The following is a 14,582-nucleotide window of genomic DNA, read 5'->3' as shown; positions in this document are numbered from 1 at the left end:
CGCTCTCTATATCCCATCTTCCTATAGCATACCCCGCATAAGAGTGCGAAGTCCGGTGAGACTTTGCGGAGACTTTGCGGGGGACCGTCTAGTGGATACGATGGATTTTTATCCGACTCGGAGAGGATACCCGGACAGTGAAGTAGCACATGTACTACGTGACAAGCAGCTCGTCTCTATTTGCATCTCTCTATTACCTGGAATCACAACCGACCTTCCACACTCTGTAGGTCCTCTGCTCAATATTAACCAGTCTACAGTCTCCCAGACGAATGCCCCTTGCTGCCTGCATTTCTCTCTGCAGACATGACCAGCGACGCCTGGGTGGATATCGCAACAACCTCCCCAGCTTGATCCAGAACGACGACCTCGACATCCATCCGTCCGTTGCGAAGAGACTTGATCGTGATATGGCTATATAGCCATTCCACATTCTCCCCCAGCACCGGTTTCTTCAGATCAAGGTTCAAGCCTAGTGTCGGAAACCAAACAGGCGGTGGTTTCGCCTTCGGTTCCGACTCGCCAGACAGAGCCCGATGCACGACATGCTCCAACCGGCCTAGTGTGATGGGAAAGATGTCGCACAGGAACGCAACAGACTCGGGTGTCCAGCGTCCGATGCCTCCGTCCGGGCCAGACGGACGTAGACGAGCCCAGTGGCTGACGAAGCCTACCCCAACACTCGGATTCTTAGGCTCATAGAATTCAACCTGGCTAGCCGCGCGGCGGAACTCAGCGTTCGGGAGGACGACCTTCCGCCATTCGCTATCAGCTCCTTTGGCTAGTGTATCCGGAGGGACCCATTGAGGGACGGACGGCTGGGCAGTCCACCCCGTCGTCGTCGAAACACCCGTTTCAGAAACCGGATCCGACATGGTGATATACCCGGCCACCTTGTCGCGACCACCCTGCGACATGGTTATATGGATGACAGAGACGCGCGAGCCGAGCTTCACGTCCTTCACGCTCAGAACCGCCGGCCCGATATCGCTGCGCCGGATGTAGGTCAATTGCATCTGGATCGGCACGGCGCGGCCATGGTGGGCTGTTGGATGCGTGCGCTGGAAGTGTGTAGTGGCTGCGCGATGAAGAATAGCGGCGATGTAGCCTCCATTCGGAGCTGTGGATGTATCTTGTCAGTGGACGTCCATTGTGGATGGGTTTATACCTCGGTTCGTACATACCGCTACCAACGGACCACTCCCATTTCAGATCGGCGGCGTAGGTGCCTGGGGACTGTGAGTGCACTTCGATTGCATTTTCAAAGGCCTGCGTGTGGCCTGGTTGGATCGTAGATGAAGACATTGTGGTGAGTTGCGCAGAAGTTTGGAGCTCCATCTCGGTGGTGGTTGTTGATTGCCTCGGCGGATTCTTACCCGCTTTCTCCCCGCATCCTGTGCTCGTCGCCTCGGTATGAGGGATCCCACCAGCAGATGGATACGATGGTACCTGGATATGTGACAGGGAAGTTCGAAATACACTGGATCAGGCCTGCAATAAGATGGGGTGCTTGACGCGTCTTTTCTTAGATTTCAATCGTTATCGCTGGTGTCGGCTCGAACGTTTGCCCATCATACTTACACAAAGGTCCTGAGCACCAGATTACGTATACAGCTTCACGGATGGGATCAACCACACACGTGCACAAGGGGAAGAGACATTATGGACTCCGGCAAGACACACTGAGAGGAGGACGTGATATTCCCAGCACACCAGAAGCTTAAGAAAGTGAAATGAGGATCCCATGAACCACCGGCAAAACATTTCACCCCAGCTACTACCACTGCACAAGTCCTTACGAAGAGTCTAGCTTTGATGCGCGATCGAATTCTGCCATATCAATACTTTCAATATCGCCCCATCTGTCAGCCACATGGACCACCCTGGTACTGCAGCTGGGTGAGAGTAAGCACGGATCCGCCGTGGTGCAAAGGATGGAAGATTCAGCCACTCTATACAAGTCTCAAAGAAACATCATCGTCTAAGACTTACTACCACTCGAAGTATGGATAGAATAGGTTGGAATACCGGATCGGTCTGTGTTGGACGATACAGTTCGGAAAATGCGGAGCAGAAAGTAAGACCCTATGCAATACTGCTTCCCGGCTCTTGGATTCAGTCTGGATATTTACTATCCCCGCATGGGACATCTCATATACAGATTCATATACGGGCGCATGTGGTTTCGAAAGAATGTGGCATTTCTGCTGGACAAGCTGTGCCGGACCATACGCATGCTTACAGTCTCCGACAGACTTGTCTCGCATCTTGGTGAATTCTAGCACCAAAGCAAGGCCAGATCTCGATCTTTATGTCTCAGATCGTCCAACGCTATCCACTTCATAACCTCATCTTGACAAGCAGACTCGGTCTAGAATGCGCAGACAATAGCCACCCGCTCCAGCTCCCAGTCTGGAACCACGCCCATCCCACGCGGAAGTCTCAACCGCGGCCACAACGGCAGACCAACTATTTCGGCCGCAACAAATACCTAGCACACAGCTGGACAATTGACAGTACCAGACAAGGTCGATGTTCTGGCTGCTCCGTGGCGAACGACCTAGCGGGAGTATATAATCTCCCGACCCACCGGCATCGACGCATGCGTCATGGACTTTGCATTCTCACTGCAACAACCGCATTCTCCAGCACCCTGCCCAGTTTTTTGTGTTTAAAAATTTCCTTTTGGATACAATCGCGTAGCGGCTAATGATGTCAACTGTGTCACGTCGAACCAGTGGCCCAGGTGGTGCTATATTCGGCTACATCTGAAGTCTCCCTGTGCATATCGACCTAGCGAATGCACAAACAACATGAATAGCGAGTATACCCACACAGTAATATAATCCCTCTCTAACGAATCCCAGTCATTATCTGATCCCGCCTGTTCCATGGACTGCGGCAAAGTTAATCCAGCTCGACAGCTCACCTCGTCCTCATCCCACCGTTATCACCTCACTGCCCACCACATGCTGCGCACATCCAGCCTCACAACGCAGCCAGGAAGCCCAGTCCTGAAATCCTGCACCCTCCATGTCCGACAGACGCAACAGCTCCACTAGCCAGCACTCCCTCATCAGCTACCACAGCGTCGACGTCGACCACACCCCAAGTCCCAGCCGCAGCCGCAGCCATAGCCCCGAACGCCTCCCCGATCCAGTCCCCTACAACTCGCCCAACGACAGCGAGTCGCAGGCAACGCCCGGCCGCGGCACTCCGCACCGCGTGCACTTCGGCTCGGACCTGCGCTTCGAATATGACGGCCAGCACGACACCACCGAGACGGATCTGTCCGCGGACGAGCGCACCCAGCAGGCGGCGGCGGGCGCCCACGGCTCCGTGGACATCACGGACGTGACCCGCGGCCGGGCCAGCACGGAGCGTCCTAGCTCCAGCGACAGCCCCAAGGGCTCGGGCTCGGGCTCGCCGGCCCAGAAACGGAGCTCTCCGGGTCGGTCCGCCATGCCCGGGGCGTCGTTCTTCGACCGCATGAACAGCCTGCGGCACCGGACGAAGGCCAAGGCGCGCCGGCTCGCGGCGCAACTGGGCCGCCCGCTGTCAGACGAGAACGACCTGCAGCCGACGCATGAGCCGGAGCTGGATGAGTCGCAGGCTGCAGACGGGGAACATGATGCTCACGACGAGAAGCGGCCGGAGCATGACTCGCTGACGTCCGAGGCGCATCGGCTGGTCCGCCAGCTCACCGAGGACCGCTCGACGCGGCGACGCATGTCGCAGGCGCAGCCGAATGCGTTGACTGCGCAGGGCCCGGAGTATGCGGGCGAGGAGCTCGCGCTCGATCCGCGACTCCAGCGGACGGAGAGTCACGGCGGCGGCGGGATCCTCTCGCAGCTGTTGCGGTTGAATGCGGCGCTCGACGCCCAGCGCCGGTCCAGCCGCAGCCAGTCACCGTCGGAGTCCGCGACGCCGGGGACGACGACGCCGCGGAAACTCAAGTGGTACAAGAAGAAGGGGGGCAACCTGTCGACGTCGACGCTGGTCGGGGGCGTCGGCGGCGGCGGGAGCTACAGCGGGGCCAGCACACCGGTCTCCAGCGAGGTGTTGACGGCCGCGTCCAAGCGACGCAGCAAGGAGCAGCGGTCCGGCATGCGGCTCGAAGACGAGATCCAGGTGACGCTTCAGATCGCGCAGATCATCGCCCGCCAGCGCTATATCATGCAGCTGTGCAAGGCGCTCATGTTGTTCGGGGCGCCGACGCACCGGCTCGAGGAGTATATGCAGATGACCGCCCGCGTCCTCGAGGTCGACAGCCAGTTCCTGTACGTCCCGGGGTGTATGATCATGTCGTTTGACGACCCGTCGACGCGCACGGCGGAGGTGAAGCTGGTCCGCGTGGGCCAGGGCATCGACCTCGGCCGGCTGGCCGACACGCACAACATCTACAAGAACGTCGTGCACGAGGTCATCGGCATCGAAGAGGCCATCCACGAGCTGGAGGAGATCATGCGCAAGCGCCCGCGGTTCAACAAATGGATCATCGTGCTGGTGTACGGTCTCGCAACGGCCACCGTCGGTCCCTTCGCGTTCAACGCGCGGCCCATCGACATGCCCATCATCTTCTTCAACGGCTGCCTCCTCGGCATCATGCAGCACGTTATCGCCCCGCGCAGCGTGCTCTACTCCAATGTCTTCGAAGTGTCCGCCGCGGTGCTGACGTCGTTCATCGCCCGCGCCCTCGGCAGCATCATGACTGACATCCACGGCCAGCGCGAGTACCTCTTCTGCTTCTCCGCCATCGCGCAGTCCTCCATCGCGCTCATCCTCCCCGGCTACACCGTCCTCTGCAGCAGTCTGGAGCTGCAATCGCACCAGATAGTCGCCGGCTCCATCCGCATGGTCTACGCCATCATCTACTCCCTCTTCCTCGGCTTCGGCATCACCGTCGGCACGACCATCTACGGGCTCATCGACAAGAACGCCATCTCATCCACGACTTGTCCGGCGCCCGGCGCCTTCAAAAACCCCTACGTGCAGCGGTTCCCGTTCGTAGTGGCTTTCGCCGTGTGTCTGATGGTCGTGAACCAGGGGAAATGGCGGCAGACGCCGATGATGGTGACGATTGCGCTGGCGGGGTATGTGACGAACTTCTTCGTGACGCGGCGGCTGGGGTCGAATTCGCAGGTCGCGAGCACGGTGGGTGCGTTCGCGATTGGGGTTATTGGCAATTTGTATAGTCGGCTGTGGCATGGCCATGCGGCAACGGCGATCTTGCCGGGGATATTCGTGCTGGTGCCGTCCGGGCTGGCGGCGTCTGGGACATTGATTGCCGGGGTGCAATCCGCGGATGAGATTCGGTCGAACGTGTCCAGCAGTAGTGCGAATCGAAGTTCAAATAATGGTGGAAGTACGCAGGGTCACTCAGTGGACCTGTCGTCGCAGGTGCTGGGGTTCGGTATGGTGCAGGTGGCCATTGCCATCACGGTTGGGCTGTTTGTGGCGGCGCTGGTGGTGTATCCGTTTGGCAAGCGTCGCACTGGGCTGTTCAGTTTCTAAGCATGGCGTATGCATGATTTGTTGGCATTTGTTGCATAAGATGAATAAGATGGACACGTAGATATGAGACTGCACTATCGGAAAGAATCATAGATGAAGTTTTTGATATTCAATATCAATTCAGCGTATGCTGATGTCGCAGGTATGCGCTATATTAACATTACTCTATTCTATAATGCAATGCAATCCATGCACACGTGCCAGCACAACCCAACATGCATCCAGGCAGTGAGGTCAAAACTGAGAGCCCATAATCGCGGCATACCCTACCATTTCCACCAAGTACCGTTGACGAGAGAGGAGGACGGACCGTCCATCTCCAGAAAGGAATTCCCAGATCAGGCCACATAACCGCGCATGTTCGGCGTCAGGGAGGCGCAATAGGTCGCCAGGGGATACTGATATTTCCTCTTCGTCCAATGGGAATCGAAAAACCGTGCTGCGAAGATCATCCGGCACAGAGCGATCGCGCGCAAGCCAGGCGCACAGGGAGTCGAAGAGGTCATGGGCTATCGTAAACTGGAGGAGTGAGTCGAGGGAGGAGCAGTCGACGTGGGTCGTCGAGGTGGGGATCGTTCCAAGGGAATTGTATATCGAGACGGTCGCGGTGAGCTGGTCGACGATGACATCGGTCGCTTTCTCCTCATCCTGGGTTGACGAAGCGTCCGGGGCAAGACCATAGGTAGACGAACTCGATATCACCGGTCGGTCGTATCCCAGATGAACGCGCCAAAGCCAGTTGCAGGCAACCTGTAGCACCATACACGGAATCAAAATCACGTATCCCCACCACCGCTTGGCCGTGACCATGGACGCTGCGCCAGCCACCAGCCCGGTCGTTCCGGAGACGACGGCATGCCATTTGAGAGCATGAAACCGCCGGTGGATTTTCTCATGGAAGGCCACAAGCGTAGGAACCCCTGTGCAGACCGCCTCGTGGTGGTGGAACCGCCAGGCCAGATACGCGGACCAGACGGCGTTGACCACCCCGAAGGCAGCAGCGAAACCGTTCCCCACAAATCCGGAAAGTAGGTTACTCGCGTGAAAAACTTTGGGATACGCTCCCCAGATGGCCATGAGGGTGCCCGTGCCGACGAGGAGGGCGCCGATACCGAGCAGAATGTCCATCGCGATACGGTCCACCAGCTCGGTGCCAAGTTCGCGGAAGCCCACGCCAAGTCGGCAGTCGATCAGCCGGATCAAATCTTGGTCAGGATTGGGGGTTCGGAGGTGGTCGTCTTTCAGCAATGTGAGGTAGTGTCGTTCCGTACGGAGAAGCCGCACGTTCTGCCAGCTGAGAAGACCATCTCGAAGAGCAACCACACTCATCATGAGGGCTAGGGGACCCCCAATGGCCATAAGAATCATGGCATACTTGGGTACGGGGATCTGATTCCATACGTTGGCGGCGAAATCTCCGGCATTGGCAAACTCCAGGAAGCCCGTGCTGGCCAGCAGACTGTTCCGATACCACGGAGGGTGCACCAGATGAAGCTTCTTTCGACGGTGTCGGACCAAAGTGACCAAGGGAGCGACTGCCTGGCAGTTCCCGTCGAGGGTTTTCTCCTCATGGGAGAGGTCTTTGGAGGAGGCCTGCCTGGACATGGGTTCTAAGTAGCAAGAAACCGAGGAAAAGAAGATGGGGGAAAGTAACCCATGCCCAGTTGAAGGGGAGAGAGAGGCAGTCTAGGGAGTAGGAAGAGAAGAAGGAGAAGGAAACGAGCGGAGACGGATGGATTTAAGGTACGTAAATGGAGGGCGCCCTGTAGGGCTGAACTAGTCCCACCCGGGCGGCCCCAAGAATAGCACTAACTAGGCCCCTGACTAATCCATCAAATAATCTCAAGCTCCCCCTCGCTGCTGCCACTATCACTGCTCTCATTGCCATCCTCAACGGCCTTCTTCGCCATCTTTGCCCGCCGGCGGAGGCTTCTCCGTCCCCTGTGTCCCTTTCCCCGGCGTTCGCAATCAGTGTCACTGCCACTGCAGTCCGACTCAGTCTCGGGCTCATTCTCACGGTTGCGGCCCTGGCCGTTCTGCTGGGATCCAGGGACTGGCATCTCTCTACGAGCAACACCCGTCTTGGCCTTGCGATCACGTCTGGCCCATCGCAGCTGTAATCCCATCAGCCAGACTTTCGCCGCGCGAAAAAGCATGCTACACCGACACTCACCCTGTCTCTCTTGGCGTGTCCATTCACGCTCGCGTCCGCATCCACACTCGCGTCTGCATCGACCTTGACCGGATCGATCTGCAGGATCAGAGGTCAGCCAGTGACTATATATTCGTGAACTTTCGGCGTCAAACTCACCTCATCTCTCTTGACGTGTCCCTTTACATCGGCGTCCGCGTCAACCCCAGCGCCTGCATCGACCTTGACGGGATCAATCTACAATATGTCAGCCATTGTTCTAGTTTATTACAATGCATCCATGAATCAACTCACGTCGTCCCTCTTGTGGAAGTTGCCAAGGTTAGAGTCCACGTGGCCACTGACGTTGATTTTGTCACCGTCGGTCTTCATCTAGCATCGGGTTAGAGACATGCTGTGTGCCACTTACACGTGGCGCTCATGCGGCCGATACTTACGCCATCTCGCTTGACGGTGTCCATCGGCTGGGCTGCGGAAAGCATGTTCTTGCCTTCCTCGGTGCCGCCCTAGACATAAGTTAGCAACCCCTCCATCGTGTCATCGTTCATCGGTCGTGGTGGTATCAGGACTCACCATTCCAACGTGGGCCAAAGCGCCTGAGGCGAGGAGACCAGCGACAGCAGCGGAGATCTTCATATTGAGCGTATCGTGGTGCTTTAGAAGAGAATACTTGTAGTAGATTGATCTGTAAGTCTTCCTGATCGTGTGCTTTCTCCTACGCCGAGATCCCACGTCCTTTATATATTGTAGCAAGTCGTGATATACATCACTGATAGACGAAAGTGTGACTATGCTGAGGATCGCCCTAACTTTAGGATCCCCAGAAAGAGTCCATTGCGTAGATACTCATCCCCAAACGACGCGGATCTTCATAGATCACCCGAACGAGGGGTACTTGTGACAGGAAGAATGTATCCCTTGGAGCCTTGAGCGTATTTTTCCTTCACTATACATCATCCCAAGTCTAATGCGTCCACTAATGCAAGGAGTGGCGGTGTAAACTTCGACAGATCAGCACTCACATACCGTCGACCCTCGAAGAAACATAAACCCCTAGCACCAGTTGCCTCGTTCACTCCCAAGCATCTATCGCCCTTACGTTGACGGCCCTTACGCTCAATTCTACCGAAGAAATGACAGATCATCGCTGAATTCATACAATACAATCTATCTCTATACGTCATTGACCTACGACGCCTTCTCCTTCTTCTCGACCCTCGCATGTTTTGACGTGCTCAGAGCCTTGATCAGCCGGACGCCCGCGTCCACTGATTCGCACTGCGGCCGCGACCAGAACGCCTGTTCCCGCGGCGACCCGTCTTTACTCTCGTGGAGGAACTCCTCCGATTCCGAGTCAGATGACGAACTGTACACGTTCACGCGGTCCTGGAACCGCACGCGTCGCTTACCCTTCGGGGACAGACTGCCCGTGAGGGTTTCGAGGTAGCTCTTCCGGACGGCGTACCGCTTCGCGGACTCGCGGCGGAGCATGGGGATGGCAATCTTCTGCAGCCCATGGTGGACGGCGAAGCGGACGGCGAGATAGGCCCATTCGGCCGCGAGCATGGTCATCAGCAACGACGACAGTTGGATGTCCTCCATTCCCTTCCGGTACAGGTAGACGATCGCCGAGGTGGACAGCACGCCCATCCAGGTGAGAAGTTGCAGGCCCTGAAGCGACGGTCCGATGGAGTCAGACCGGATGGGCGGCGGGCGCTGACACTCGATGCTCAGTTTGAAGAAATCGCCGCGCACCTCGAACCAGTTGTTGATCAGGAATCCCACCGACATGAGGGGCCACGCGACCCCAAACAACGCCATGTACCCATACTGCTCGCACATCTCGATGATGTCGTCGTGCACGTTATACTCGTCGCCCTCGGCCTCATTGCGGATGCGGGTGAGGAAGGAGGCCTCCTCAGGGGTGTCCACGAGCAACTGGTCAGTACGGATGGAGTAATGCCGCGTGCGATTCCGGGTTTTCTTCTCGCGATAGTCGCGCCACTTCTGACGCAGCACCCGCTTCACATACGGCAGGACGACTTCTTCTCCAAAGTTCATCACCTGTCCGGTGATGGACAGGTAGATGATCTCTTGCTGGAGGCGAGACGGATCGATGTGCAGCCGCGACATGTCCACGGACTTGGCAAGACGACCGACCGTGAAGGTCTGAAGATAGGGCATCAGACGGGCCCCGAATGGGACGTATACGAACGCGGTGAGGATGGTCGGCAAGAAGGTGGTGATAAAGTGCATGATGAAGGTCTTGGTGGTTTGGGCTACGTCATACTGGTCCTGGGTGCGATAGTTCTCATACTTGGTCATGCGGGTGGCAATGGTGGTCAGTACGCTGGAGATGGAGGGTAATGAGAGGGAGAACAGGACGGTCGGGAAGAACTCGAGGTAGCTCTTCCAGGGACCGGTATACACTTCGGAGATGAACACCTCCAGCGCGAAGGTCACGACAATCAGCGTCCCAAGGGCGAGTGCGGCCACCGTAGCAAATGGGATAAGAAGCAGCTGGCGCATGACCTGGCGGTATGGGGAAAACACCTGCACGACTTCGCCGGTGATGGGGTCGCGCACCTCCTTGTCCCAGACGTACTCGGGGCGGTTGACCTTCAAGACGCCAACACCTTTGACGTTCCACCGTACGCTCAGATCGGTCTGGCGGATTTTCCAATACTCGACAAAGACGATATGCCAGAAGCAGTTGACCAGAGCACAGGTGATGGAGTAGGGGCCGAAGAAGTACCATGAGACGATACCCCAGAGAGCTCCAAAGGCCATGAACCGGTTGTAGCAATGGAAGAATGCATAGTAGAATGCGACCTTCGGTGGTTAGTACGGGGTTTTCTTTGGACATGTGGGGATCATCCCGCACCTTCTCTCCAAACAGAGCTCGGACGGTATCGAGGTCCTCCTCCGTCAGGGCCATGCTTTTACTCATTTTCCGCAGCAATTGTGCGTTCTCGAGTTGATCATGCAGGGGAAAGCAAGCGGTGACGCGCTCCCATTTGCCCAGTCCCGGGGTGATGCCCGCACCACCGAGCGACTTTGCCCACGTCACGGCATGATAGACCGAGCGAAGAGCCTCTGCGGGGGTCTCCGATTCGACGACGGTGTATTCATCCCCGATGGGGAGTTCGTGTGCGATTCCATATAGCCAGTCCTTGACGCTGGGGGAGGTTAGTGGGGCGGAAGTCGACCGAGGAGCGGACGGAGCATACCGGGACTTATGGACCATGTTTCCCAGGTGTTCGCGAGGGACGTGCACACAGACTAAGATGGAAGCGCCGTAGCCATGACGGACTTGGGTTTGGCAATGAGCCTCTTCGAGGTCGTGGATGAGGGTGCGGAATTCCTCGATTGCCTGGGAGATATCTATGCAGGCGTCCGGGGTTAGTTGATGGGATCAGTGGGGGTAGAAAGGAAGAAATACCGATATCGTCAAAGTCATATCGAATGATCCAGTCGACCCCCAGGTTGTCCAGGTCGGAGGGGTCGGAGTAGGCGTATGGGGAGAATAAACTCATGGTTGCGTTAGGAGGGGAGGGAGGATGTGGACATGGTCTTAGGAGGAGTCGGTGGTAGGAGAGTCAACTGAGGAGGAACGCGAGAGAGATGGAAGAGGAAGAAAGAAAGAAAGAAAGAAAGAAAGAAAGAGACCAGCAGAGGGGAAGATCGGGGAATCCACGTTGCAAGGAAGGGATGCTAGTCCACTGGACCCATGCACTAGGATAGAGGAGTTGGTCGATCAGCCCCCATCTGTGGGAACCGTTCACTGGATCAGCTGAATGAGGGATGCCTGGGTGGAGGTAACAAGGTATGAATATAGAATAGTGAATATAATTAGGACAATGAGGGTTATCCAGGCTTTGTACAATAATGTATAGAAACGAATGAATGGATATGAACCATGAATAATGAATGAGAATTGACTGTAGGCAACCATTATCACTTCCTCCCAGCCAATCAGCATCCCTCCCGCCTTGTAGGGCTGAGGGGATCTCCTTACGTCAGACCCTGGCCCAATCCGGTCAGATCAATAGGACCCCTTTCTGTACTCTACGGAATAAAAGAAAAGAAAAGAACTTGGCGGAACTGATGCCGAAGGATTGGGTGCCTGATGTGGATATAGATTTGCATATCAACATGACGGTGGCTGTGTCGCGGTACTTCCCGGAACCGTTGCTTAGCATCATCCAAGAGCTTATCCTGCACCGCCCCAACCAACAGTTGAGAACCATGGGACATTGCATGCAGTACAAGTACTCCGTAGACTTAGCCACAGTTCTGTTGAGGGTATCTACCTACTCCGGATATCCGACCTCGTGTAATACACTGTAACAGTGGTAAATGCTGCTGCCTGCCATTGCATCATCTGGTCATTGCGGTGGGGCCCAACAGCCTCTGTCGGCATCTTGTTGGCGGGGCAATTCAATATTGGAAATTTAGGTATCTCCATTACGAGAATTACGCAGGGCAGCTTCACTCCGATCTATCGGTGGTCTAGGCAATTAATATCAGGCAGTCTGTAGGTCAGTCCCTGTATGTCTCAATTAACCGCCCTGTTCCCCCCCTACAAAACCCTTCTCATCCCATCCCGGTCCATTGCGCATCCTCCGTTTGTCCATCCACTCTATAATACCTATACTCCGTACTCTATAGAGTCTCCGCATCATCACTTCCGCCAATCACCGGGCAGATCCGACCGCATCACGCCAGCTTCCATTCTTCCCAGTACGACCTTACGATTTCTTCTTCTGCTCTTTGAGAGCAATACCAATTCAACCCCATGCTCTCTACGCTCGAGCTCGAGTTCATGGCCCGTCGTCTCTTCCCCGGTCAACATGCCGCCTTCGGGTTGAGCTTGTTCCTCTTTACCTTTATGTTCCTCCCAACGCTGGTCGTCCTCCTCGCCGTCGTCGTCTTCTTCCTCTTCTACTACCCGCGGCTGCGCAAGCCGGTGCACCAACAATAATGGGTTGCCTACGTTTCACACTGTTTGTATGTGTCTTGCCGAAATCATCCTGCCTGACCATGTCACACTGACCGCTTAGTCTGTACAACATGCATAGTCCACGATTGATACGATCCCATCTGCTCTACTAAAATGCATTTGCATATATGGCGTTCTTTGATTCTGTATTGTACCCTAGGAGCGCTTATCTAGGTAGTATGCTAGCTACCAGTTGTCATGCTTAGGAATGACTTAATCCATAGCACATGTTATCCATACGTTTTTCACCATTTGTTCTATCATTATTGTCAGAAGCTTGGAAACATTGAATGGGGACAATTCACTCCTCAGAGGACTATCATTCAATCTAGGATTACCTCCAGGTCCGCTGTTTGCGCCATGGTTTACCCATAATCAATACCCGACAAACAAGGGTGACTGCGGCATGACCGCATCTTATAGCGGTGAATCTTTGAAGCCTTCACCGAAGTCTGTATAATAAATCTCTCCCTGGGACTGAAGGATATTCTCAGGGGCTGAGTCCCCTCCCTTCTTCAAACATCATTCTTCTATATAATTCAACATTCATCTTTGATCATTTATATATTGGCTCGCGACAATGTTGGCAAGTTGGCCACCAGACTGCTGAGTACCATACCTGATCTCTGTACTAGTGGGCATTTACTGACTGCACCAGATACAGGCTGGCACTTTGTCTCTATCTGTTATTGATCTTCGAACGGCTTAGTATATACGAAGCACCCGGGCAGTTTCATCAAACCAACAGGTAGGCGTATCCATCATTTCCAGCCATCCTTTACTAATCATTGCAGACACTTGTGGCCTCAAGGCAGTCAAAACGGCCCAGGCTTACCTACTCTTGCCCCGGACAAGGTCTGATTATAGTTTATTATATCATCATCATCCAGAGACCAAACCCTTCGTCAATGTTGTGATAGTATTCTCGCTCCACTTGCAGGCCTGACAGCCTGAATAGGCCTCGCTCATTTACTGTACGTGCCTGCGATGTGCACATACCACGGAGAAAGTAATTGGGCATGACTTTTTCCTACGGCTTGAGCGGTTGCTTCAGCTCCTGACAATGAAGGCCGCATGTCCGCGTCAAATCACAGCCAATGCCGATATTTTTCCCTAGGTCACCATGAACAACACTGCCTTTGCCCATACAGATATCGCTAACACTAAATAGCTCGCACAGGGCCTCCTACCGCCTCCGATAGAGCACCTAATTAATGTCCAGATGGCAGTCTTGTAATCGTGTTGGCTGTCCACGAAAGATGCACCAGGGACAGCCACGCATGTCGGGGTAAGTCCATTCATCGTTTTTGGGCTGCATTAATCCACTGACTTGTGGTTGCAGGCGGACGCCGAGTACGCGTGTGTATTTGGGAATACAAAAGACCCGCCGACGCCACGCTCTGGCAATGCAGTCAGATGTAGATGGTGTCGCTCAGGAAGAGAATTGTTGGAGCTTAACCGATGACTCGGTATTACTATTACCAACTTTGGAGCTACATATAAGCTAACTCGGTCTTCTATAGATTGCCCCATATCATAAATCGTCGATGAACCAGTTCTTCAGCGTCAATCCGACATTGGTCACTGTCGGATTGTTTGCTTGTTAACACTCTCACCATGCGCGATCGCACACTGTTGGAGAAGGATGGAACAATGGATCAAATTTACGTTGTGCTGTGTCATTCTGTCAACCAAAATGACCATTACACTACCAAAAGCGCTCCGGCAACTACGTACCAGTGATATGCAAGGTGTATTATATGGCTGTGGACGTCGTCCAACACGTTCCATGGACCAGTCCTATCTTTTACTGCCACACACGTACGTCCATTTCCACTGCTGGCTGTGGTGACACCACCGACTTTTGTATTGCGATATCCTGCTAATTATCTTAGACGATATGAATGAAGGTCG

General features: G+C 54.9%; 5 protein-coding genes across 5 annotated transcripts; 1 reads left to right on the top strand and 4 right to left on the bottom strand.

Moving 5' to 3' along the window:
• Positions 1-254: 254 nt before the first annotated feature.
• ATEG_02142 (thioesterase family protein) lies at positions 255-1,305 on the bottom strand (the record flags this gene model as incomplete). The annotated part of the gene is made up of 2 exons (XM_001211320.1): positions 255-1,120; positions 1,185-1,305. The coding sequence occupies 2 exons, from the start codon at positions 1,303-1,305 to the stop codon at positions 255-257; spliced, it is 987 nt and encodes a 328-aa protein (XP_001211320.1).
• A 1,728-nt stretch (positions 1,306-3,033) lies between these two features.
• ATEG_02141 (threonine/serine exporter family protein) lies at positions 3,034-5,514 on the top strand (the record flags this gene model as incomplete). The annotated part of the gene is made up of 1 exon (XM_001211319.1): positions 3,034-5,514. One exon carries the CDS (start codon positions 3,034-3,036, stop codon positions 5,512-5,514), a length of 2,481 nt encoding a protein of 826 aa, XP_001211319.1.
• Positions 5,515-6,016: 502 nt separating this feature from the next.
• Positions 6,017-6,843, bottom strand: ATEG_02140 (uncharacterized protein; the record flags this gene model as incomplete). Its single annotated transcript, XM_001211318.1, has 2 exons — positions 6,017-6,033; positions 6,279-6,843. The coding sequence occupies 2 exons, from the start codon at positions 6,841-6,843 to the stop codon at positions 6,017-6,019; spliced, it is 582 nt and encodes a 193-aa protein (XP_001211318.1).
• A 503-nt stretch (positions 6,844-7,346) lies between these two features.
• Positions 7,347-8,302, bottom strand: ATEG_02139 (uncharacterized protein; the record flags this gene model as incomplete). Its single annotated transcript, XM_001211317.1, has 6 exons — positions 7,347-7,628; positions 7,688-7,765; positions 7,826-7,903; positions 7,961-8,038; positions 8,104-8,172; positions 8,240-8,302. The coding sequence occupies 6 exons, from the start codon at positions 8,300-8,302 to the stop codon at positions 7,347-7,349; spliced, it is 648 nt and encodes a 215-aa protein (XP_001211317.1).
• Positions 8,303-8,854: 552 nt separating this feature from the next.
• ATEG_02138 (anoctamin family protein) lies at positions 8,855-11,202 on the bottom strand (the record flags this gene model as incomplete). The annotated part of the gene is made up of 4 exons (XM_001211316.1): positions 8,855-10,498; positions 10,551-10,845; positions 10,897-11,050; positions 11,109-11,202. The coding sequence occupies 4 exons, from the start codon at positions 11,200-11,202 to the stop codon at positions 8,855-8,857; spliced, it is 2,187 nt and encodes a 728-aa protein (XP_001211316.1).
• Between the last annotated feature and the right edge of the window lie 3,380 nt (positions 11,203-14,582).

The sequence above is a fragment of the Aspergillus terreus genome, genomic scaffold (genome assembly GCF_000149615.1).
Source record: "Aspergillus terreus NIH2624 scaffold_3 genomic scaffold, whole genome shotgun sequence".
Taxonomy (NCBI): Eukaryota; Fungi; Ascomycota; class Eurotiomycetes; order Eurotiales; family Aspergillaceae; genus Aspergillus; species Aspergillus terreus.
Note: the sequence above shows the minus strand (reverse complement) of the source record. Positions and strands in the feature narration are given on the sequence as shown.